Source organism: Candoia aspera, chromosome 2, assembly GCF_035149785.1.
Source record: "Candoia aspera isolate rCanAsp1 chromosome 2, rCanAsp1.hap2, whole genome shotgun sequence".
NCBI classification, from domain to species: Eukaryota; Metazoa; Chordata; class Lepidosauria; order Squamata; family Boidae; genus Candoia; species Candoia aspera.
Window position 1 is genome coordinate 103,937,672 of NC_086154.1, and position 27,909 is coordinate 103,965,580.

Below are 27,909 nucleotides of genomic sequence, written 5' to 3' on the forward strand. Positions count from 1 at the left end.
ATTTGCCTTACAAACCTACACATCTGGAAGATCCCAGGTTCAGAAAGTCTAAATATTTCTAATAAAATAAAATAGGTTTTATTTGTAAAATCTAGTTGCCTAATTGTAGATACCAATTTTCTTTGAAACAACAATTTGGGTGGATGGTTTATAAGAGATTGCATGCATATATCAAACAGGTATGCCTAGCCTTTGCCATTTAGCAGTCTCATATTTTCAATCCACTAACAAAGTGATTGGTCATTACTGCATCACTTGCTGGAAGAGAAAATGTTGCCCACCAACTATCAGAGGGAACAGGGACTCTTCTCCCAAAATGATGGTCTTTAGTGGACTGGAAATCTGCTCGCCCCATGCTTTTCTAGGACGTTGTGTTGAACATTTTGCTACAATGAATAGATGAGCTCTTCTTGGATAGAGGCCGGTTTGCACAAGTCATTTGCAGGAAAACTATCATGATATAAAGCAAAAATTACACTAACAAGCAGGTACAATACCAGAAAAAAAATTACAATGGTATGCTCCAAAGTTACTACAGGAAGATGTTATTTGCCACACCCTTATTATTCCAGTTCAGGGTGTACACACCTCTGCCAATCCAGACAACCCGCACTTGAAACTCCTAATCAAAGAGATTAGGAATTAAGAAGTTTCTTCCTTTGAAACATGATTTATAGGGAAGCCATACTGAATGTGTTATTATTTGCAAAGATAATTCCTCTTTGATCTTAAGCTTTCCATCGAAGATGTTACCTTGTCTTCCATAAAAATTAAATTGGTATAAAGTAGTCATATGTTTAATGTGAGGCATGTTCTTCTACAATTGGTGGGTAACAATGGCTCCTCTTCAGCTATACAAAAGTCCCCAACTACCTGAAGAAATGTAAGCACAAGTCAAGCTGTTAAAGGCCATAACTGAAAGTCCATAGTAGTTTTTATTTTCCCCAAATTCCCCATTATCAATACTGTAGGTTTTCATGTTTAGAAAGGTCATACATATTAACATTATTGCTTTAAATTAATTCATTATAACCGCACATTCAAATGAGTACTGATGTTTTTGAAATCATCAGCTTCAACTTTCAAAAGCATAGTTAAAATATTTTTAAGAAAAACCCTTGGGTCCTAAAACGTTGCCAAATTTTAAAAACATAGGATCTTCTATATTAGCTTTAGTGTGAAGGAAAATAGCAATTCATAACAGATACTTAAAGTCTCCTTTCATAGCTGGAAAGTTGGCTCTCCACTTCAATTTACAACTCACCATCCCTTCTTTTCAACTGATCTGACAGCCTTCCAGAGAAACAGCGTTAGCCATAGGTTAAGTCTGACAACCCAAAATAAAGACAGGGAGTAGCATCGCTGGCCATCCGGTGTGGCCCAACATCAAGATCATGACCATGATGTTCCACTTAAAGACTTTTGTTGCTAAAAAAAATGGGCTGTGTATTAAATTACTGTTGTCAACTCCTCCCTTATAGAGTCTTTAATTTTTATGTGTGCACCTGCCAGTATTGGGATAATAAGCATGTAGCAATGCATGTCAGCAATTCTGAAAACTTCCCACACAAAAGAGAACTTGCCATATGGCAAAGCATAAGATGTGGGGAGGACAAAGAACTTAGAATAGAACTGGAAAGGGAGTGATCAGTGTGGCTGGTAACTTCAACAGAAAAGCCAGGCTCCAGCCAACATTTATAGGACAAATATAGATGGACATGCTGGGAAGGCATAAAATTATATTAACTTTAGAATGTGGGGCTATAATCAGAAGAACTTTTACTTCTTCAGAAGAAACCTGGTAGACCTGAAGACTTATTCAGGAAACTGTTTTAAATAAGGGCCAAAGAAGGAAAGAGATGCTACACTGCGAATATTTAGGTGCCAGTCATGAAAGCTTTTATTTGCCTTGGCAGGGGTTAGTAGAATACCAACAGCAATTCAGTATTAAATTATTATTTATTGGTTGCTTTGATTGCAATTTTAATTGTGACTATTGCAGTAGACATATTTTAATCTGTTGTAAATTAATTTGGAGAGAGCCAGCTTGGTGTAGTGGTTAAGGCACCAGGCTAGAAACTGGGATACTGTGAGTTCTAGTCCTGCCTTAGGCATGAAGCCAGCTGCGTAACTTTGGGCCAGTCACTCTCTCCCAGCCCTAGGAAGCAGGCCATGGCAAACCACTTCCAAAATCTTGCCAAGAAAACTGCAGGGACTTGTCCAGGCAGTTGCCAGGAGTCAACAATGACTTGAAGGTGAACACACACACACACCCCAAGTGAATTTGGAGATCTGTTCTTAGTCAAAAGTGGAGTATACATATTTATGAAAGGGTCAAATGGAAGCAGCTGAAAGATATTAGACCCCAGAGTTTGGGACCAATATATCATTGTCCTGTGTCAACCACCTTTGTTTTTTGTTTTGTATTTTTTAACCTTTCCCCTTCGCAGAATTTCCCCCCTTGCAGAAGGGAAAGATTGCTTAAACAAGCTATCTCTTCCTGAGCTGTTCTTCAGCACAGGTCTTCCCACAGGTTAATTAGCACCCTTGGCCAGCTTGTGCTGCTATTTGAAATTGGCAAAGACTCTAATCAGTTTCACCCTAAAGGCTTTCTTAAGTGGCTGGCTTGCAGCCCCCAGCATGCTAAGCAAGCAGCCAGGGTCAAGGCATTCCTTATGTGTGTTCCCCTCATTGTGTACTCGAAAGTATTCCTGTTAATGTGTAGCCTCCCATTGTGTTCTTACTTTCTTGTAATCTCTTCCTCTTCAATGTATGTGAATACAAACATTAATTTCCCCTTGCTAGTTATCCCAGAACCAGGGTGAGGATTCCAAAGGGGTCAGGAGTGGGGAAAACGGGCTGTAAGATCTACCCCTTTTTCCAACTTGTGAGTTGAGTTCTGGAACATGAACCTTCCCGGAAGTTTGGGCTCACCTGGCTGTTTGGGGTTGTATCCTCCTGACGCTGTAAGTATTTAGGGGCAATTTCTTAACAAACCTTTAAGATTTACCACCATCCTGGTATTCTCTTTCTTTGGTATCCAACCTGCAAATCCTAAATTAAGTGTTGACAGCCAGATGAATGGAGACAGTCTTATAAGTAAAAAAAAAAAAAAGGTTGCAGAAAAACACTGAGTTGTTCTTCTGTAGCAACACTAATTCAAGTGAATTATTATATAGGGAAATTGGTTTTATAATTTACAGAAGCTACCCCACCTCCAAAGTTCTTGTGGAATACTAAAGAATCAATTTTTTTTACTCGTTTTAAATTAACATTGCAGCTTTTTAGCTCTTATAATAAGCATAGGAAAGTTGAGAATGTTACAGGGTGGGGAAGAATAATACTGACGCTAATAAAACTGGGAATAAATGGAACTTCAACTCCCAATGAACAGGTAGTAATAACTATACATCAGAAATGAGTGCTTGGATTGTACTTAAGACAGCCACACTATACTTTATTAAACTTGTATCATTCTATTGTGGATGTTCAGGGGTAGAAATGGGCAGTTATTTAAAGTGTCACTAATTTCTGCATTATAGTTTTTTTCTGAAACACTGAACCTCATTTATAAATGACCTGTTCAAGTCAAACTAAATTACACTATTTCTGAAATATACTTAGAATGACAAATGCATTGGGGAACACAAGTTCTGTAAATGAAGAGCAACTACTGAAGAGCACCACCACCACCCCCAGTGTTGATTACCAACATTTGAGCAAAGCTGGTATGGTGTGCTGACTAGGGTGCTATAATTCAAGACACTATCAGCTTTCTAAATGCCTTTTTACAGAAGGCAAGCTTCCAACCCCTGGAACATGGTGTGAGTGTTGTACACAAACAGAATCTGCACCTGAAATAGCTTCTTTGCTACCTTGGTACAGATACCAATCAGTGAAATTTAAAAGTGCGGAAGGCAGAAGCAGCATGGGAATCACAACATTGGCTCAAATCCAGGAACATTTTATTTCTCTGGAATGGAAACAACTCATCCACTCTGAACATAAACTGCAGGTGGTAATTGTACATTCTTTCTCTTTAAAAAGAAAAGCAATGGTTTGATTCCATAAAATTCTGTCATAAGAAACAATTTTAAAAAAATTGTACACCAAGCCTTTTTTTTACTTTTTTTTTCTTTTTAAACAAAGCATCAATGTTAAAATGGGTTCACCGGCTTCTACCACATTGTCGTCCATGTATATCATGCAAAATGCTACATCTGCTTAACACATTTTAAACATTAGCATTACAAAGATTCAAAGGTTCATTGGTTGATTGATATTTTTAAGACATGGATTGTGATGCATTTCATTCCTCCCCACCCCAGGGAAGTTATAAAAATAATTTAGTTCAAATGGACTAAATATGGGATTGTATTCCAGCTTTGTACTTCAGTCAATTCCATAAGCAAGCCATTGACCATGAGGCCCGGCTTGTGTGGTTCTTGTAGTCGTAAGATCATGGGTTAGAAGGTACCTCAGAGTTCGTGGAGTCCAGCCTCCAGCAGCAATAAGGAGTCTCTAGACTTCAATGATCCTCCATACTAGATGCTCATCCAGTCTTCTCTTACAGACCTCTTTGAAGGATAATATTTTGTTCCTGACATCAGGTGGTTCCTCTTTCAGTTATTAGTTCCATTTAAATCAGCACATCGGCAGCAACTAAGAATTAGTTCTGGCTGAGCTCTAAGAGTAACCTACAGCTGAAGAACACCATTTCAGTCTGGGCCAATTTCACATGGATTTAGTCCTTTGTCCTTGGCTTCTTTATACATCCTTTGGAAGTCTTTGAAACGTGGGGCACAGCCTAACCTGGCCTCCCCAAAGTGCATACTGCCTGTGAAGAGGAAGTCTCCTTCTCCTGGTTTTACCCCACACTGAAGTAGAGTCTTGATCTGTCCTTGCCACTGACCACTCTCCTCTGCAGAGTTGAAGATTCTTGTTTTCTGCCTGTAGATTCTATTAATGTTTATGTTGATAATGGAATCTTGCTGATCCTCCTCATTGATTACACTTTGGATGGTACCTCTGACAACTAGGAAGAAACACAGGCAAAAGAATTTAGATATGGAAATAGCCTGATATCTATTTTTGTGTGTGCATGTTATCATTCCCTCTAATATGCATGGGATATTGGATAACGGGTTATTTACTCAATGGCATTCTGAAAGGAAAAGGAGGATCAATCGAAGAGAAGGAAAATGGTAGCACCAGATGTTAACATCCCCCAAAAGTGAGGCAAAAGTCTGTGTTCTTAAAACTAATTTCTTAAACAGTTTGTTGATTTAATTATACATTGCTGAACTGAAATCTTAAGTTCTGTATCTGACTTTATGCACATATTTTTGAGTTTTTTGTTTGTTTCCTGTAATATATTTCAGGTACCTAAAACACATCAGGAAGCTATGGCTACCCAATAAGACTTAATGTTGATGTATGGTATGCATCAATCCTCCAGTGTAAGTCAAATTATCTCCTCAATGCAAGTCCAACAAAAAAATATTGGAAAATCACTTTTTTTAAAGATATTGTCATGATCAGAAAAGAAATGTATCATAAACTACCCTTCCCTAATCTTCTGCTAACCAGGTATTTCGGACTACAGTCCTGACAGTAGCTGGAAATTCTGGGAAGTGTTAGTCCAACACATTTGAAGGGCCCACAATTGAGAAAGACTATGATCCATGCTTAATCTACTAAAAGCCTACTGTGGTAATCTTGGGTTTTAGAGCCATGGCAGTTCTTGATATCAGCTGTGTCAAAGAACATTCAATCTATCCACTACAAAAGATCACAAAATAGGGAAACAAGTATTTTTTTTTTAATCTGCATAAAGCTAGCATGAAGAAAGGGGCAACCTGCAGCTTTTTGTAAGTTTCAGACTATAGCTCTGACAAAACCTTGCAAACAGCCATGTGCCAAGGAATCAAAACAAAACAAAAAAAACACCTGGAGAGGTCAGAAACACCTGGAGAATACCAGTCTGCCTATTAGTTATACAGGATAAACCTCACTATTAAAATAAATAAATGCCTACACCAAAACTCACCCAAGAACTTTAAATCACATTCTATTAATGTCCCAGTAACATTCAAGTTCTCTGGCATTCTGCCCTGAAGAAATATACACAGCAAGCCACCACCTGTCTAGGCAACATTTTCCACCAAGACAGAGCTACAGCAATCCCACTACAATGTCTGGATGTTGCATCCTCCTCCCTGTTCAGAATATGGCCCTATTATATCCACAATACTAGTAGAATGTATTTATATCTGTAGCACATGTCCAAGACCAGACATGCCCAGCTGTTTCATTACAACATTTACTTTGGATTCCAAGCGTGGGAAAATTGCTTTAATGCTATTTCACTACCATAAAGAGGAAAACAGTTACCCCACTAGTCATACAAGGGAAAACCACTTGTCTCTTTGGGGGAGACATAACAGAAAGGGGGATACCTTTTGCTGGCACAGATCACTGTGTTTATGCCTATTTGAGGTCTAAGCATTTCAAACAGGCAATCTTTACAGGCCATCTTTGCAGGCAAAAGTACTTAGAGGAAAATAATACATAATCCTGCTGGATCTCTGCTAACCATATAGATTAAGGCCAACCATATCACGGCATCTCCTATCCAGAGAGTCTACAAAAGATTTTGATGCAGTCTATGCATCAAAAGATTTTTTTAACAGCTTAGAGAAAAGTTTTGGGTCTGTTCTGCTTTCGAGTTTTATAAAACCCTTCTCCCCAAATGATATTTTGGCTTACTAAAAGGTAACCCTTAATGATGAATTGGTCAGATTTTTTGGACCAGTATAAATGAGAATATTTTCTATTCCTGATAAAGCCTCACTCACTCCATATTTTATTTCATTCTGTACATTTTGAGAAACTACTGCCTTTCTTACAGGCAAACAGCCCAATAATACAAAGACTATATTCTAGTTAACCCCTGCAGGATTATATATAAACTTCATCTTTAAAAACAACAATTTCCACAGAAACAGGCATTTAGTTTTTATCAAGGATCCATTTAGAAACATCAAGAGGATAATTCCTATTACTCGCTCCTAAAAACCTTTGAACTTCCACCACTATTACCGCAGCCAGTCTCTTTCTTTGTCCATGGCAGAAAAGAACTAGCCAAACACAATGAGTTTAATTGAAGCTCTTCAGACCTAAAACCCCATAAAGGCTTTTCCTCCCTTGTCCCCTTTGTACTTCTCGGACACACTTTGTTTATTCCAAAATGGGCAGAAAAGGGCTCCCTTGTTGGTTACAATCTGGGGCTTTCAGTTTGTTCACTGTTTGCTGAGGCTTCTGCAGGCCAAATCTAGCAGATTATCACAAGGGAAGAATGGCATTTTTAGAGAGCGATGGTGAACTCAGCAGTCACACAGAAATCAAGGAAACTTACCAAAGTCACTGGAGCAGACAGCCAAGAGAACTTCCGTGTCACTGCAAGGTCGGCAGGGAGCTGAGAATGAAAGAAATTAGGGCATTTTAGTATCTTAACAATGTAAAAGTTCCACACAGGCACACCTTAAAGATCAATCTTAAAGCACCACTCAAATCAGTAAACAGATATGCAGTCGACCTCCCCAGATCAATATTCTCTATGAAAATATCCATCTCTTAAAAACTGAATACCCCATAATCTGGATGTGCTATTAAAGATAATTTTCTCCCACAACAATGCTTTGGTAAGCTTCTTTACTGAAACTGATCTATGTTCCACATGGAATTGTATCCCCTTGCAGAACAATTCCCTTGGCAAAGATGGCAGATGCTTACTCTCTAGGATGAACTTTTTAACTAGTTCCTCAAGATCCAGCAAGCAAAAATTCCTGCAGGTTATATGCAGTCAGAATTCAAGATTTTTAATTCTAGGAATTTATTCCAAGTATCAGAACTTGCAACAGGAAAAACTATACCTGATTATCCCAACAAAACTTGTCAGCCCGCTTAAAAATAAGAACGTAAATAAAGATGTAGCTGGTAGCCATGCCTTAGACATAACATGTAGTTGAGCCTTGAGGAGACTACAGAGAAAGGAAGTTTAAAAAATGAGCCATCTAGGAAGAGACAGCAGCTGTTTTGTGCCCTTACACAGTAGCCTTTATTCAGCAGCAGTTGCACCACAAGGCTGTGGGACAAAGCCGGAGGCAGTCTACACCTGCATCCCTGGCCTGTGAAGCCAGGGAGAGGTCTGAAGGTCATGCTACACATTAAAGATACCATGTGTAGCTCCATGTTTTTCCTTGGATTTTTTTAAAATTAGAAAGTAAAGACAGTAGACCTGATACAGTCCAGGATCACAGCATATTGGGACAGGGGGGTTAACCTCTCCTGCCTGAACCACAACTCCCCTGTCAAAGCTGCCCCTCCCCACAGCATAAAAACATTAGTAACTGAAGAACCCATCCATGCTTACTTTCTGGTTAAAAAAAGGCCATTTTATGTATTTCAAGACTGAATCCTCAACACTGTCTAACTCTTGTATTGCTTAAAGACTGATTTTAAGTTGAACTCTGAGTTGTTACAGTTTTTTCCTCATCTTTCTTCTTTGGAAAAAAAAACTCCAGTTTTTAATTTATCCTACTCTATTAATTGGTTTCCTGGCCACTTCCTCCATTTTCTTTAAGGAAATTTGGGGTGGGAGTAGAAATAGTGTATATTCTTTTGAGAACTTGACATTTTTTTCTTTCTGTCTATCCCATTTACAGTGTGAACCTGGTCCTGTCCTTTCCCTCTAAAACGGCTGATTGCTATTAATTACAAGAATACTGGAAGTGGTTGGAGAGTTGAAAAAATATAAGCAGCAAATGGTTCAGCAAAGGGAAGGTGTGTATATCTATTTATCTATATATGAAATATATATGTCTCTGTGTGTGTGTATATACATATATATATCTTACATTATACATATAAATGTACAGTATATAGATATATACAATGTAAAACAGATATATCACATTATTCCAATGACATGCCTACAAAACATGTTTCTTGAAACCTGCCATTACCAAAGCCATTTCCATACATATTGACGCAGAACAGACAGAACTATAGTGAAATTACAGCTGTAGTTTGAGATTTTTATCAAAGGCTAAAAACCACAGAAATACATAGACTGGGAAGACCATCCAGGTTTTATCAAAAGGCATTTATTTACTTAGCTCCTAAATTTATCCACATTTTATAGCATTCAGCTGCCACTATTATGGGAATATCAGCAACTCATAGTATACTGTAAGTGAACAGGTGACCATAGTCTGAATTACCAGGCTGCATAAGATGAGTTGCATAAAGGCTGGTAAAAATGTCCTTCATCAGAAAGGTTTTAACCGTCTCAGGTGAGAATTCAAAGCAAAAACCTCAAATGAAGGACTATGTAAGGACTTGTGTCCTGTAGAAGAAAGTTGCTGTAACGAAGCCTATTAAACCATTGAATGGAAATCAGAGTTGAGAACTAGCTCATAAACTGATCACCTTTGTTGCCTAAACACTAATCCTCAAGTGTTAGAAATAAAGATGAGCTTAAACTCTTTATTTCAGGAAAGCAAATACGATTTGATAGGTATAACAGAGACCTAATGAGATGACTCCCATGATTGGAATATAGTAAGCAAAGATACATTTTGTTCAGAAGGAGAAGTTTCAAGGGCATTCATCATGTTTTATATTTAGAATGTCTGGAACTTGAATCAGGTTGTTTCAACTGTTTGGGTTCTAAATGGTGTTCAGGCTCAAAACCCTTTTCACCTTGAAAAACAACTGGCTTAACACCTGTTTTAAACTTGAAGCAGTTACTTCCAACCTGCAGTGAGACATTTTAAGCTTGAAACATTTCAGATGCAATATAATTGCACATCCCTAAACAGCAGTAATAGAAAGGGATAAGAAGTTGCACTGTATATTAAAAGTATCAAATCTGCTAAGGAACTCAAGTGAATTAACATGATGATACTGCAGAAGATACCTGGTTAAAATAAGTGGAAGAACGAATGCAGGCATTACTATTAGTGTCTACTGTAGCTTATCCAACCAGAGAGAAGATATGGATGATGCTTTCCAGAAGCAAAGTGCAGTTCTTTCAAAAAGGCACGAAGTAGCAGTGATAAGGTTTCAATTGCCATGACATCATTTGGGACACACATTTTGCCAAGCATTGTCCTTCAAAGAGTGTCTGCTGAAAAACTTTCTCTTTCACAGGGTGAAGGAAGGCACAGGAGGATTCTCTTATCCTTGATTTGATAGCCAAGGTCGGCGGTTCGAAACCGCGCGGCGGGGTGAGCTCCCGTTGTTAATCCCAGCTCCTGCTCACCTAGCAGTTCGAAAACATGCAAATGTGAGTAGATCAATAGGTACCACTTCGGCGGGAAGGTAACGGCGTTCCGAGTCGTCATGCTGGCCACATGACCCGGAAGTGTCTATGACAACGCCGGCTCCAAGGCTTAGAAACGGAGATGAGCACCGCCCCCTAGAGTCGGATTCGACTGGACTTTACGTCAAGGGAAACCTTTACCTTTACTAGGGATGGCACAGACAATGAAACAGTCACAGAGGTTGGCTATACCTAAACTTGCTTGATTTCAAAAAGCCAAACAGGATCAGACCTGGTGAATATTTGAGTGGAAGTCCATCAGAAAATGCTGGGGCTGTAGACTAGATTGGAAAGTTTAAAAAAAAATCAAAGAGGTAGCAAACAACTTTGGTGTTATTGCCAGGAAAAAAAAAACTGCTCATGTCCATAAAATCACCAGATTTCACCTAGTCAATGAGATGGAAGTAGCAAGAACACAGGAGAAAACGGCCATGTGATGCTGGAATTCTTGCTTTCAATTAAAATGAAAACTGAATGTAATCAAACGTTATCTTGGACTCAAAAGTTGAGGAACAACCATAAGTCATGAATTCTTAATTGTATTTTTGCACAGAGCACAGGACTCAGCGGCCTAAATAGCATATTTCTAGTTTGGACAGAATTTTTCCCTGTACAGATTTTGATATACTTGGGAAATGGTTCACATGAAAGAAAAGTAGCTGAAAACCTATGCGTAGCACATACTAGTTACTGTAGTGACAATTCTTATAGGAGACACATGCATTATAAGGAAATTAGAATATGCACTTGCATAAACATTCACAGAACGAACTCTTGGATGGCTGAGTTGGTTTTTTCGTGTAAGAAAACCAATTAAAGTATGTTACAAGAGAAATGGTTGACACATACATCTGAAGACAGGGAGATCAAGTGGGAACTCAAGACCGGATCTGTTACAACGCTAAGAACTATGTTGTCTGGAAATAGTAGAGACACCCTACGCTAATCTAATCAAGGCAAGAATGTAGCTGCTTTTTATACTCAGCCAGCTACTACTACAGAGAAGGTGGTGCAGATGTTTCTATAATACCCTATTCAGTTATGGAATTCCTTTTCACTCAGAGGTCTGCCCTATCTAGCAGCATGCTAATTAAATCTACTCACTGGAGACCCAAAAATGGAATGGGTAGAGAACTACAACTTTCTTTGTTATCCCGACAGGGCACTTACATTCATAATAAAAATGAGAAATCATCAGTTCTGCTAAGCATCTATGGTCAATCTCACCAGTGGTCATGACAAGATGGCACTTCAGGAAATAGAGAGCTCGGAGAGTCTTGCTTTCATGAATTTGAATCTCAATTATTGCATTCAGATTTATGTAGAAATTATTTAAAGCATGAATGTCTATATTTAGAGGATTATTTTTTTTAATGCACAGACTTCCAAGTCATAGAATATAGCAATAAAACACCTGTTTTTATTTATTTATTTGTCATATTTTTATTACTGCCCATCTCCCCCACTTTTAGGGGCAGTCATTCATAAAACTAGAAGAAGGAGAAATAGAATGTTTTGTCAGTTAAACTTTTTCTCTAAGTAAGTGTACCAAAGAAATATTTGACTTTATTCAGTGCCCTTGCTGAATGACAGGTAACAGTAGAGCTCAAAACCTTTATTACTTTTTATGAAAACTTGAGCACAGAGATGCTATTGCATGAGAAACGAGAATACCAACTACAGATATTCTAAAGGAAACTATTCAAAGTCCAAAGCATTTTGATTGTCTGAGATCTAGCTGTTTGTTAAGCAGCTGCCAAGGTTATACTGTAGTGTTCTGCTGAGCCTATCAAGACATTTACATGAGGAAAGAAAATCTTATCAACAGAATGTTCCTGCACTTCCATACTGATTTTCTAGTTAGTGTGTCATCTCTTACTACTACAATTTATGAGCAAAGTTATCTAATTTCCTCAATGTTGGACCATGCTGTTAAGAACAACAACACTACTATATTTCCTGCTTCGGGTGATGGTTTAGACAATCTCACTGCTCAGAATTCCAAGCCAAAACAAACAAACCTCATAGATTCTCAACAATAATTCCCCAAACTGCACGAGAGGAAAAGCAGTTTCAGTGCATTTTCAAATGCCTGGATGTTAACCCTCCTAAAGAGGTTATGGCATAATGCTGTCATTGTACTGACTCATTATGTTAAATCAACTAGGAATTCCTCTGATGGAGTATCATGACCTGAACTAACTGAAGATATGCCTTGCCACCTCTTCACCTTTACTACCTAGTGCATTTGAAGATCTTTATGGGATGGCGGGAAGGGAGGGGAGAAAGGTATATTTTTACATTCAGCATTAGAGATCCAGGTGCCTCGAGTTCCTGCCTTCTGAGTTTATATTTAACTCAACTGAGTTAAACTTACTGAGGAAGTCATGGAAATAAACCCCAGAAACGTTGTTAGTCGACCAATTTTCCTCCAATTTCTCCTCTGCAATTTCCAGGGAAAACTGGATATGAAATTGTCACAACAAAATTTCTAGTAAGCAATAAAAAAAGAATGCTTTGCCCTCTGAGCACTGTTTTTGTTAGTCTGTTTTTAACCAGGCGATTATGAAAGTTCAGTTACCTTCCTGAAATGTTACAGCTGCCAATAACAATTCACCTCTAGTTACTACAGTACTTAGAAGCACTTCGACATTATAGCCTTGAAAAGCAACCAAGATAAAAAGCAGAATGTGTTTGGTGGGTGTCCGTAGTAAACCTCCAGGAACAAAAGTAATTTGTTAGAAAATATTTTGGAATACCAGAAGGATGTTCTTATTTTTAAGAGAAGTACCTATCAAGTCATAGCAAAGGTTCATTTGACATAACCTATTAGTTTTTATGTGCCTTGCATCATCACTGGGCTGTATAGAAAATGGCTATGCCTCCAGCAGTTCTGGAATATCCATCAAGGATGAGACCTACTCTAGACCACTTTAACATTTTCCAAATGTCCTAAAGCTCTCAATACACCATACTTTCAGGAGAGCATCAAGGTCTCTAAATCTGAGGACACCTCTGATCTTCTCTGCATTCTTAGCCGCTTCCTAATATTATCAGTGAGGCTAAGGCGAAAAAAGCCCCAAACTTTTTGTGACTGGGACTGCTTTTCTTTTAGAATATTCTCATTTTGGTTTCATTATATAAAACTGTCTGTGTCATAGGCATAGAATTAAAGAAAGCATCCAATCCATGCAAGAGGATGGAAATGTTTATATGAAAATTTTATGGAAATTAATATGAATTAAATATGAATAAATATGAATTTATAGAAAAGTTACATGAAATATATAGAATGTCAAAACTGGAACTTTGAAATGAGATGCAAGTGTTTCTGTCATTCTAATATTCATCTTTAGAATGCTGGAGCAGATTCTGAATCTAGTTACTTGTTTACAAGTTTCATTAAAATCAAATCACTTGATACTTCCATTACTGTATGAGAGACCATATCTATGGGGTTTTTTTAAACCGATGTACAGCAACTTTCTGATCCAAAATTTAGACAAAAATAAACTACTTGCTGAACTACTGGCAGCTATTTTGATAGTAGTGGTCGGGCCTTGATTATATTCATTACAGAAGGAAATCTGTTCCAACACTAGTAGTTTTTCCATAATTATATATGGGCTCTGAAAGTCAAATTTTCCCCAAGGCTGACAACAATTATGATGAAATCTGACTGGACTGAAAACTTTAGATGGGGAACTAGGAACAGCTGGGAATTGTTTTCAGCTAAGGGGTCCTCAAGGGCCGAACAACCACAACAGCAGGAGGAAGAAGAGGAAGAACTGCTGCTACTCTAGTAAGAATCATAATCTCTTGATACTTATGGTGCTTTAAAAAAGAGAATTACTTTTAACATATAAAAAAGGAATACACGTTGTTCAAATTGAGACAGTTTATCACTATTTATCATCAACTGAAAACAATGCAATTAGTGTATTAATATATTGTTTGTAGTTCAAGTGTTTCCTAAACAAGTTCCATCAAATACCTGTTTTTCAAGCCAATTAAACATGGTAAACAAGGAAACAAAGCTGCCCACTAATTAGGTGCTATAGCTTTTGCAGCTGGCACTTCCCTGCAAACAAGCCCCATTGAACTGCTCAGGCTAGTATAACATATATATGAGACCAGTAAGCTAGGCTTAGTGGACAATAGCAGCAAAAGGTTACCAACTCCCTCCTTATATCAGCCCCCTATTAACAGGAATATGTGATTCATGCTGCTAGAAATAACCATATAAATCAGGTACTTCCATAAAGTCCTAATCAATCCATTTTTATCAAGGATCATGGAACTGGGAAGGATGGGACTACAGTACATCTATGAATAGGTTTATACATATTTTTTTAAGATATGTAGCATATAACCTTTGACTTTATTTTAGATAAAAATCAAATTTTATTGTGAAATACACTATTTTCATTTTTAAAACACTTTGATTCACTCTGATAGAAAACACAAAAGAGTTTGCCTTTGGAATGCAAAGGCCCCTGAAGAATTTATTAGAATATAAGAATACTCTTTATTAGAGAAAAGACAATATCTACATTTATAGCTGACCTGGAGTATCAAGACATTTAGAACAGTTACATTGTCAATGACAGTCTTCCAAAAACACAAGCTTAGAAATCTTCTAAAATGATCAGTAACTACTTAAAGAAAAAGAGCAGAGAGGATGAATATGGTCAGTCCTCACAAATGGAGAACAGTGTCCCTCACAAGGGTTCTGTAATAAGACCAGTATTTTCAATTATTTCATAAATGGTCTAGCACAGAGGGTAAAGAGTGAGAGTGGTGTGATTATGTTCTCTAAAAGATGTCTTCTCAACAGGTAAAATGGGCAATAAAATAACAAACTGAATTCAATGCAGATAAAAAAAAAGTCTGTTGAGGGGAGAAACATCCAAGCATGCCACATAAAATGGTGGATCAAATCTAGAAATGCCTGTCAGAGAAGGAACCTGAGACAATACTAGAGCTTAGTGGAAAACAGATCCATGCTACATCAAGAAAGGTGAATCCTATGTTGGAGATTATTTGGGGTAAAGGATCAAAAGTAACACGGCCAATCATACCATCACAGAAATCAAAGGACCAGTCACATTTCTAATCCTTGTACCACAAACACAGGTTTTTGAAGACCTGGAAAGGGAACAAAAGGACAGCATTTTGATCAAGCAAACAAAGTAACTGTACCACGAAGAGAAGTTGCATTTGAGACATTTGGTTTAGAAAAAGGTAAGCAAGAATAGGTATCCTGGTACCTTTCATGTTTTGGATTACAACTCCCTTCAGTCCAAGGAAGCATGGCCACTGGTAAGGGCTTGTGAAAGTTGCAATCGCTGACAGCTGAAGAGCAACAAGTTGCCTACTCCTGATGTAAGGAAATGCTTCCTCCTCCTCCTTTTAAAGTAAATAGACTTCTAAATCCATTTCAAGATTTCAGCTGAATATATGGAGGGCTTCACGTGTTCAGAGAATGGAGCTCCATAGTCCGGCCCTATTACTTTTTCTTCCTGCCCTTCACAAATTGAGCTGGAGGTTTGATGGAGACAGCATTCACATATGCATGATTTTGGGGCACAGCTGTCTGGGCTAACAGACTCTGCTTAATTACTGAACTCACATCCAAGCATCAGCAGAATTTGTAAGGGCAGATTCTGTAGTTTAGGTATAAACGGTGTGGAAAAAAATGCACTCTTTTGTTTATACTGAATCTCCTACTCATCTGCTTCACTGAATTAAAACAAACAACAGGTCTGTATTCATCACATAAAGATTAGATGTAGCACTCTTAACTCCTGGTGTTCTGATGCCATTTTAGATTTTCTCCAAAAACAGAAAAATAATACATTGCTTCAAATACTTCAAACTTCTCCTAATGTTCCAGAGTCTCCAAATTAGGAAGAAGATATTCCCTCAGAGAAAGGCCCCTGAAGAATTTATTAGAATATAAGAATACTCTTTATTAGAGAAAAGACAATATCTACATTTATAGCTGACTGGAAACCCCTTATAGACTATTTTGCATGAAGCAAAAAAAAAAAAATGCACGTACGGATTGTGATTTTGATGATAAGGGGGAAAAATTGGATGAAAGAAAAAAGTGAGCTTTTTTTGTAATCATAGAGTAAGAGATAACTTTGCAATGATACTTGTATTTGCTGCAAAGGAAATCAGAAGCTTTTTCTTTCTATTTCTTTTTATTCTTTTTGCACTTTTGTTTTTTCTTTGTTCTTTTTATTCTGTATTAGTTTGTGCTAATTTTTATGTTCTCTTTAAAACTTTTAATAACACACACACACACATTTTGCTTCATGCAAAATAGTCTATAAGGGGTTTCCAGTCAGCTATAAATGTAGATAGTCTTTTCTCTAATCAAAGAGTATTCTTATAGTCTAATAATATAATTATATTATATTATATTATATATATATATATATATATATATATATAATTTCTTAAAAGTTTTAAAGAGAACACACACATATATAAATATATATATATAAGAATATATATATAAGAATATTAATCCTCCTGTGGAAGAAGTGAATCATATCCCTTTTAACCCATTTCTGATGTGACTCATAAGTCAACTCTTTAACACTCTTTGTCATCAGGAAAGACTCTTCATCAACATATTGACTATTTTAGCAAATTAATCAATTCAAATCTGGGTCAGACAAAAGTTCTACATGAGGACACAAGAATGAAATAAAAAGTAGAGGGTAACTATGCTCAATGACTGAAAACCAGACTTCTACACACATGAAGAAAAATTTTTACTACCAGGATCCTAGCAATTTGGATCTACAACTAGAGCTCAAAGGAAAGCAGAATATAATAATCAGGAGTCTGGCAGCCCTTTCAACTAAGACATTTTATTAAAAGGCACAAGCTTTCAAAACCTTATGCTTTTAATAAAATTAAAGGAGCTACCAGATTCCTTCTGATTAGGCTAACACGGCTTTCCTCCTACAGAATATATTAACAAAGCTTAAGTGTTCTCAGTATCATATGCTATATTATATTATACATATAGTGTTCTCAGTGGTGGGTTTTTTTAATTAGTAATTTGTACAATTTATTAATCTCAAATTCCCTTTAATTTTTGTTAGGACATATAGTTTATTACAATAAAAACAAACCATTAAGGAAAAAACACTCTTTTTTGAACATTTAATGTATAAAACTACCCCACTGTTCCACCAGCAAACTACGCCTACTGGGATTACAATATTTCATTTACAGGTTAAACTGTATTTCAGAAAACTCAACTCAGGAATCCCATGGGTAGTAACTAGGTGTCTGACAAGGGGAAAAAAAACAGGGGTTATGTGAGCTAGCCTTTCCCACTTCCAACTTTATAGAAAAGTAATCTGGCTACTTCAGAAATACAAGCAAACTCATATTTGCCTTGATATTAGAAACCCAGAAATCACCACACACAGGGAAAACACATGAGAATATAGAAACCCAAGCTTGATTTTAGTGTGCTATTTAGGCATCTCTCTCAAAAGTGCTGCTCTAGTTTGGAGCATGGAACCTGACCCCCTCCATTCTCATTTGCTCCTCTAAACCCCTTCAACCACAGTTGCCAAAACACTGGTGGTAAAATGGAATCCCGCCCTTCTCAGGCTAGAAGGAAGAGTTATGTAAACACTGGAGAGGTGGCTCCAAATTGCAAGGTGAGGAAGAGGATGGCCAAATTTCCAATGACTTGAAAAGGCCCAAAATTTAATTCCTAGAGCTTACATATAAGCGTATAGGCTTTGATTTCTGTGTTTTACAGTAGGTGTATTTTTTGCACATAAATAGCTTCTACCGTCTCTGCATTAAGCAACTTTCCTAAACACACTGTGCCTATGAGCCTCTCCTGGAAGCAAGCTCCTGAAGAGTTTGGAAAATTAAGATGTATTGTCGTGCCAGGCATAAATCTGACAACTTGCTGTTCTCATTGCTGTTCTCTAGTAAGAAAACTCTAGATTAAGCCCTAAAATAGGCTTCACATAGTTAACATGGAAAAAGAAAACTCCCAGAACCACTCCCCTCCAAAAAACCAAGGTAGGAAAAACAGAAATCCTGGCCCTGACCATGTCTATGATGTGACCTCATCAATTCTACATCACCGCCATGCCCATTAAAACCCTTGCCCTCCCAAAAGCTGCCCTGCCAACTGCAACCCCTGGCCACAAAGAAGGCACATACTCCTGCTCCAGCTTGAACATTAAATGGGATAAACCCTGCACATACAGCTCCTTAAAGGACTGTAAGTGAATGTAAACTCTTAACAGTGTGGGATGAATCAAAGATCCTTGACTTCTAACTTGGTTTCATGTAGTTCCTATTCAACTCTTTCTAGAAAAGGCTTAGGCCAGCAGTTTCAAGTAGGTACAAGAAATACCAGGGGATGCATCCCAGTTTGGGGTACAGTTTTAAACCAACAGCTTCCACAGAAGCCAGGGAAATAAGTGCCAGCTATTTAAATGGCTTTTTCTCATCCTCCTCCCCCGTCCGCCATACTTTTTGCGTGCTTATTTTTGTGGCATCAAAAGTGTATTCCAAGCATGGATATATCTGTCACCCAAAAACAACTGCTCATGTTTGCCCACTATGACTTGATAAGCTTCCTGCTTCTGCTTCCTATCTGACACTGTAAAAATAAAGGGGGGCTGGGTAACAAATTAAAAGGCTACAGTCCAGGGTTGGTGACTCACATACATTCTGCAGACCTGGAAGAGCTTACTGCCAGATTCTCGTAACTTCAGTCCTTGTTGTAATTGTAGTTTTAGACACCATAGAGAGATTACTACAATCTTCTTGGCTCAACAATTATTTTTAATTGGCACATCTCTTTGCATACCCTTGATTTCTGAACAGTAAAAAGAAATGGGCTTTTATGAAGTAAGCCTGAATATATGATCCTTTAAATGTTTTGCTTTTCCCACAAGGATTGCAGCAACATTTTTCCTGTAAACTGCTTTGTGAGAATTGCTCTAAAAGATAGGGTAGAAATCATCATCATCATCATCATCATCATCTGACTACCTGGTGGTCCACTGTTCAGGCTATGGTCCACCATCTACCCCTCCTGGCTCTGAGATCCAAAGCAGATTTAATATTTTTCACCTTGTCCAAATACTAGTGTGGATAAAACAAGGGGAAAAAAAAACATCTGGGGAGAGAAAAAGAAAGCACTGAGGTACTGGTAGTGCCTGGAGCTTTAACTGTCTGCCCTCTTGTCATTGTGATTAGAATTGTGTCTGTAATAGGAAGGTTCCAGAGGGGCCTTCCCAACTGTCAAATAGCTAATATGCAACCAACGCAGTATCTCTGCTGTTTTTGAACCAATTCATTCACTTAGGATGTTCATGGCACAATCCTCTTCTTAGTCTGCTGCCCTCTTCCCATTCCCACCAATAATCTATTACAGCATCCTATTTTCTACCAGTGATGTAGCACTGTGCTCTACCAGACATTTGGTACTATGGAACAGTCACATAACCATCATGAACTAGTGGCCCTGAAGTTGTGAGGCCAGCCCAGGTTACATTTTCCTTAGGATGCTGTGAAACCTCCAAGGTGCATCTTATTACTTCCTGACTCAAACCTTCGTTTCAGAAATTAGGAATTCCATCTATACTAAATATTTTTTTGATAGAGCAGAGAAGAAAAAGGTCTTAAAATACGAGGGGGGGAGGGAAACCCTGCTCCAAGAAAGTAGCTCACCACAAGTTTCCTGCCTTTTATACATAAAAGTTCTTATCTGGTATTCTGCTCAAGCACAAAAATAACTTTCCCTTGCCCTCTGGTATCAGGACAATAACAGCAAGCACTGGTATATATTAACCCAGGTTGGAACCCTGCCAGTAAAATGTCTCAACCCCATATGGAATCCAGATTGGAGTGGAATTGAATTAAATGACTAGAAGCTGGTTAAACTTAAACTTGGAGAGCAAGTTAGTGTAAAAAGATCAAAGTGTAAGGAAGCCTTAAAGGAAGCCTTTTAAAATAACCTAAGCAATATTTTATGTGTTGTTTCTAAAAGAGGGAATAGGTGTGAGAAGGCATGGATTTTGGTTCATTTCAGATTTCTGTCATTTAATTTTGTGCAATTTATTGCAATGTTTAGAGCCACAAGCAAGGAAGGCCGCAGTCAAAGCTCAAAGTATGCTAGGACCACTTAAAACAACACAATCAGAGAGAAGAAACTCCTAGAATAATTTCCTCCAAAATGGAATGAGAAGTGCATGACAAAACTACCTCAGAGGACACACTACGCTGGGTTGTAAGTTACAACAGAAATTTAGAATCCTCTGCCACTTATGCACTGATTTCAGAGTGTTGTTTGGTCATTCTAGTGTGCCTGGGTGCCTTCTAGTTGTATGCACTCATATAACCCAAGGTCTGGCCATTTAAATTCTAGAACTAAGATCAATTAAGCGTACACTGATATCCATATAAGTTTAGAGAAAGAGCTGCAGTAAGCACTGAAGTGTCTGCCTCTGGCAATTCTGCACAGTACTTTCCTAATAACAGAAACTATTGTGTGTTTAATCACCATCTTATCTGGACTACTGGATAAGCTTGTAAGAGCTTCCCAGTGGTGTATATTCCTTTCAGATATTTGAATTAAGTGCACAAAGATCTCTATTAGCATCCAAGTCCATACAGGTTCTGGGGGCAGGGCTTGTATATATGCTGTCCCACCCCATTCAACTCTATTCAAGTGCAGGTAAATGCTTTCAGTCTATCATCTTAATTGTAATATAATCCTAGGCCTGTTTACTCAGTTTTAAGTCCCAATGAGATAAAAGCTAAGATATTAAATTTAATAGCCTTGTAAGTTAACTTACACCAGGCTAAAAATGGGACTTGATGTTCAACTTGAAGACTATAACCCCTTCCCACTTCATCATGGATACATAACCCCATCATCTTGAGACAACAAAATGTGGCAGTTTCCTTTCTCAAGTAATTATGTTCTATGACTCTTAGTGACCACAGATATAGGCCTTATCCAGGATTACCTGTCCCCATACTGGCTCTTCAGGTCTACCAATGGTGTACCCATTACAGAAATAATTGAATTCCTCTACCTTACTTCTAGTTGAGTGTCCAAAATACTGTGATGCTCCTTTACTGTTGATAGTTGATCTTAAAAGGCAGAAGCTATCTACCTCCTCAATATTCACCAATACTGATATATACAGTGACCTCTTTCAGTCTATTAACCATTGTGCCATACTTCAACTTTGTTGGCATTCTTCAGTTAGAACCTTTACTGATTCTTCATCTGTTGCTTGCCATATTTTTGTTGATATTCCACCAATTTCTGTAGCCTTCAAACTTGGTAATGACCAGAATGCTGATCTAAATTCATCTTCTAATACTAGAGGGTCTTGTAAGGGGGGAATATGTTTTAAGGTATCTTGGATGTTGACATTGCCACTGTACAGAATTTCTGTATATTCTTCCACCTTTGTTTGATCTGCTTTGAATCAGCTACTAACCGTCCACTGGCACCCCCTTTAGTATTACTGGAACCTCCTTCTGAGTTCGGAGATCTTTTAGAACACTTTGCTTGTTTTTCCGTGTCTTGTTTCCATCTTCAATGTCTTTACAGATGTTGTTGTAATAATATTTATTGTGTCTTCTAACAGCTCTCTGAAATTCTTCCTTAAATTCCTTACTGAGATCTTTGTCTTTCATTTAGCTTGGACTTCTCTTCTTGGCAATCTCCACCATTCTGACATCCAGTTTACTTTCTTCTGTTTCTTGATCTCTTTTCATATTCATCCTTAACAACTACTTTGATTTCATTCCACGTTCCTCTGGTTCTTTATTAATGAGATTCAGGACTTCAAAGCAATTCCTGATGATCTTCTTGAAAATAACGTGTATATGCTCAAGATCATATTGTGGAAACTTGTTGGCTTTGTTCTTCCACTTTAGCTTGATTTGAAACTTGCACATCAGCAGTTCGTGATCTGTTCCATGGTCAGCTCCTGGCCACAACTTTGCTGTTATAATAGAGCTGTTCCATTTTCTTGTATCAATAATTAGTTTGATTTTTGTGTATTCCATCTGGTGATATTCATGTATAAAAGCATTGTTCTGATTGTTTGAAAATTGTATTAACAATGAAGGCATAATCACTGGATTAGCAGAAACCAATAAATTGTTCAGGCCATATATAGCCCAACCACGTTTTTCTCCTTACTCTTTCCAACTTTGGCATTCCAGCCTCCAACTATCAGCAGCACAACTTGTTTGCGTGTTCTGTGGATGTCAGACTGAACTTGACCATAAAACTCATCAATCTCCTCTTTTTTTGCATTAGCATACATTTGGATAACTGACATATTAATGGGTTGTCCATGAAGTCTAACTGATACTATTCAGTCATTGACTACCATGTACCCAAGTACTGTCTTTGCTATATCTTTCCTGACTATGAAAGCAATGTTGTTCTTTCTTTGTTTCTGTGTCCTAAGCAGTAAACAGTGTGATCTTCTGACTGAATGTCTCCAATTCCTTTCTCAAATACTAATGTAGAAATTCTACGTCTTATTATTCCAAGTGCCAACAGCCCAGCCTCAACCACTTGGCTGCATAATTCCATAGGATTATATCTTCTTAAAAGTTTCCTTCCCAGATGGTTGTACTGAGACCAAAATCGTCTTATCCAATTCAATCAATCAAAGAACAAGTATTATACAAAAAACTAGCACTGGCTTAGAACCGACTGGGCTTGTTTTTTAAATAAGGATATGGGGTTATGTTTCCAATAATCTGTATCACGTTATTCCAAATACTGGCAGAACCAGCTACCAAAAAAAGAAAAAAAAAGTATATGTGGAAGATTAGCAAAATAAAGAAAGGCCTCTTTTATGGATTATAATATTTTGATTTTATAGAACAGGTTCCACCCTTACTGGGAAGGGAGAGCTTCCTGCCCCGTTCCTGCCACTGCTATCGGGTATAACATACTTCAAAGCCGAAAATGCAGTTTTTTTATGAAAAAGTCATTATGTTTGTGTCCTAACAGTCAGGAATCACGCTGAGACGAGGAATAGGTCTCTAGTGTTTATTACTGCTACATAAGACAGAAAATCCTAACAAACTGAAGAAGCATGGGAAAAACCCAGACAGATAAACCCCAAAAGTCAAGGCGGGTCTGATCTGTGTCTCTTTGAATGGCTGCTTAACTCGTCAGTACTACGCATGCGTTTTCCCCCCTGGATAGAGGCCCCCTCCTGCTCGCCATCAGTGCTCATGACAGTTTGGCTAGTAAAACTCTGCAAAGCTGGTTCTAGGGGCCTAGGTTGCTTTAAATAAGCTAGAGCAAGTGACGCTTTACTCTCACATCCTTCCATGGTTTCTTCTTCTGCCCCCCAGCAATCAAGCTCCCTAGAACAGACTGTGGGTAAAGGAGAATGAATAACTCAAGAGTCAATTGAATGTCTACTTGACAGCTGAGAAAAGAGCTTCATCCAGAGAAAAAATGAACCTTCTTACTTATTTCAAGTCTAAGGCAAATTGTGACTTTTTAAGGTCACCTAGGAACTGTTTAAACTGCATTTGTTTGCTTCAAAAATCCTGCCTTTCTGGAAAGCTTTTGCTGTTGGAAAGCAGATTACATTTAGAGAAAAAATGTGAAAAGGAAGAAAACCTGGTCCAGGCATATCAGATACCCTCTTAAGCCTAATTAAAATGTTGGTATTAGGCCAAATAGTCCTTCCTCATCCCTAAAATATTGTACTCTTCTGTTATGGACATTGACCAGGGTGAAACATTTTACTGTATCCAGCACTAACTGCTGACAGTTCAGTCCTGAAAGGATTAAATACCTTGATTCATATCCAAAAAGGCTCTTAACTTTTTGCTGTGCACCTGAGCTCAAGAAATTATTAAAATGAGTCCTGTAAAAAACTAAAAAGAATTTCTATTGTTTTTATTATAGCATGTAATCAGAGAAACCTTGACTGACTTGCTTGCTAAAAAGCTACAATGAAACCATCATGGTTTTCAAAAACTATCTGTTGACAGGGAGTCAGTACAAGGAGCTGGACATTAGCTGGAAAAATGACACCTTCACTGATAACTGGAATTAATGAGTCAAGTTGACAATATCTTGGCTGGAAACCCCATGACAATGCAAATTTGATGCAAATTTGGTGAGGTGGGGTGTTGCCATACAACTGATAAGAAAATGGCACAAATGGTCTTAATTTTTAAAAAGAATGGAAGCAAAACATATCCAGAGGTCAGCACTTCAGAGGAATTTCAAAGAACAGTGCAAGAGCGTGGAAAAGCAATGAGTAAGGCAAAAGCCTTCTTTCATATAAGCTCTTCTATATAAAAATTGAATATCCCATGCTAACTATAAAATCTGACCACCTGTAGTCAAAATTACTGGCTAATAAAACTACCATGTAGTCCCTTACAGAATACATTCTTCCCTAAATAAGGAAGATAAGGCATTCTGGTTAAATTTCATAATGATATTTGTAGCCCTGTTTGAACTAGCTTGTTTACATAGCAGGGTGCACTAAACCCAAATAGGCCCCAGATTTTGTAGCTGATAAACTGACCACTTATGATTACCCTTTCAGCATGTCTTAGGAGAATGATAGTATGACATTTATGGTTAGACTGCTATGTTTTTTCAGCAAGTGTACAGCTGGAGAAAATAATCAGTCATACTTTTCTGTTAGGGTGTAGAACTGAATCACAGGATCAAAAGAGATCCTATACAGTTGGTGGGGGAATGCCGTTACTCAGAACCTCCAGATGTTTGGAGAGAGACCATCTCATCACCACCCATAAATCCTTACACCTGAGAAGTACTATACTTAAGGGGCATATTCCTTCAACTTCAGCAAAAATCTTATGGGAAATACTTGGTTATTATCCCTTAACTTGATTGTGGTTGAATGTTGGCATTTATAAATTCCTACAGTTACATACTGGACATTAAAACATAGGAAGCCCATTAAGCAGCAGAACCTGCCTTATAAGAAACAGATCCCATCAAGATAGAAGAAATGTTTGTTAAAGTTTAACTTGCCTATGTAAAAAAATAAGTTTAAAAACCCTGAAGGTAACAGGCCTTTATATTTCTGAATTCCAGTAAATTAAGTTTGCAGACCTTGGCTCTGGAACAGGAAGGAGTTTTCAGGGAAAACCAAGTGCTTGGGAAGTTTTTAAGCACTTAAAATACATGGAAAAAAACTCTCACAAAGTAAAGTGCTTTTTTAAATGAATAAAAGGATTGGAATCCTTGCTGAACAGCTGCAAAGGAAGATTATTCAAACTCAGTGAGGGACCCCAACTTTTCTTCCTTTCATTAAAAAAAAAAACTCAGGCAGAACACTCTTAGAGTGTGTATGTACACAGTTGTTACCTTTGACAAATCCTTTACCAAAATCCCTCTTTATTTGTTAATTCTAAAGTAACTGATGAAACTGCACAGTGGGATTGGGGGCAGAAGGGACATATTAAATTTTCCTAGTTTTTTTCACAGCTGGCAGGAGTGCCACTAATAAAGCAATCTTCTCTGTTTGATTGGAGTTAGGGAAATTGGAAATACAATCTGGTCATGTTGGATCAGATTGAGACAGGCCATATTAGGAGGAACAATTCTTATATTTCATATGCTCAGCTTCCTGATATAAACCTCCCTTCCCTACTGTACAATATCTTTATACAATTTAGAGGATATTTTGAGTCCTGATCACCTGCTTTTCCATTCCAACTGCTTACAGGACTATTACTACAATAATAATAAGCTATTGATGAAAATGCAGAAAAGTGCTTTATCATGGCATTTTTCATAATGTCATGCTCCTAGAAAAGAGTGACAGAAGCAGCAAAAAGTGATAAAACTTCTTGCTTGCAGAATTTCTGAGCAACTCTTGCATTAGTTCTTCCTAGTGATGTAATTCTAACCGTAAGGTAGCAAATTTCAGTGAACTAGCAGCTCATTTCCCAGCCCTTGAACTGACAACAAGATGCTGATCTCTACAACACAGAAACTCAAGACTTGGCCACAACAATATTGCCTCAAACTCATTCCTGGTCATGTGATGAATCAAAGAAAGGTGCATTTGCTTCTGTCAATCATAAGCACAAGGATTTGTCATCAGGCACTCCCATGACAGCAAACCCAGCCTACCACAAGTTTAAGAATTAATCCACCATGACTTCTTTATTCAAAGTAATGCCTCCTGCTCCAATTCTGTTCCTAGCACTTACCAAAACCAGACAGTTCAGATAAATAATGCTATAGCAGTAGCAGCTCAGGATCCAAGAGAAGTAGCTAAAGCATTCATTTACAGCACAATTGTTTGTGCGCTGCTAATTCATGGGCAGTGGTTTTCACAGCGTTATTTGCAAAGTTCAGACTGAGTCAAAAGGAGAGTGTAAACTAATAAAATGCTGGATGTATCACTTAAAACCCTGGTCTTCCACCAAGTAGTGTTTGCTTATGTGATGATGCTCACAGCAGTGTCATGACTAGGGCACAGTAGGGCCTTAAAGTAGGATACGATGACACATGAACTTTGATCACAGCTGGATTAGGACAAGAGCAGAAAATAAAGGCAGGTTCCAATAATATTACTCCAGAGTTTTCTTTTTCTTAAAAAAAAAAAAGCAGTCATTCTACTAAAGTAAGAATACAACTTTTATGAAAAAGAGTAGATTAACAATTCTTAAGACCTTTTCAAGACTTTAAAACCAGCTCCTTTCTATCCTTAAAAAAAACAGCATGGTCTACTTCAGCATATCCATAAAAAGGGACAAAGTGACTATTTTTCTCAACAAACTAGGATCTATGCAAGCCTTACTTGGACAAAGAAACACAATCTACTTTCAGTTCCTCAGCAAAACAGATTAAGGCCTATTTGCATTTACCTGGGAAGAAAATCTCATTCAATTTATATTAATATGATTGCACTATATAGAGAGAATCTGAATTGACTACAGGGGGAAATACTATGCCTGCCCAAGCTATAGACATGCATTCCAGGAGATGCATGCAAATCTGGAAAACTAAGTTACAGTTTGGATAAAAACAAAACTTTAAGTCCAAAGCGCAATATCCCAAGGGATAAAATATTTCCTATTACTTTGTCATTTGAATATTCACAGTAAGATAATCTGCTAAGCTAATGTTTCGTTCAGATGTCCCAAATGATATCCAAATATCAGAATGACTGCCAACAAAAGAAATAAAAACATGTTCTGAGAAGTTTGTTCTAAGGCAAATGACAATGAGAAATAATGTGAGGGACGGCATTTATATTCTATGTGACAGGGAAGCATGAAAGAAGGAGTTTGATTTCCAAAACAAAGAGAAACCTTTGAGAGAAATCCCAAGAACACATTTAAAAATTGTGAAATGTAAGGGAATTTACTGCAGTGATAGACATATTTAAAATATTCAACTTTAGAAGTATGATAGACAATGCTGCTGAATTACAAATGTTTTTGAAAGCAAAAAGTCTTAA

General features: G+C 37.6%; 1 protein-coding gene across 1 annotated transcript in view; it reads right to left on the bottom strand.

Annotated features, from left to right (window-relative positions):
- Positions 1–3,948: 3,948 nt before the first annotated feature.
- Positions 3,949–27,909, bottom strand: part of METRNL (meteorin like, glial cell differentiation regulator) — a 33,056-nt gene continuing 9,095 nt past the window's right edge. Inside the window, exons 3-4 of the mRNA XM_063292629.1 lie at positions 7,418–7,477; positions 3,949–5,035 (exon numbers count right to left, since the gene is read on the bottom strand). Of these exons, the coding sequence (XP_063148699.1) occupies positions 4,719–5,035; positions 7,418–7,477 (377 nt within the window). The 3' untranslated portion in view covers positions 3,949–4,718. The remainder of the gene's footprint in view (positions 5,036–7,417; positions 7,478–27,909) is intronic.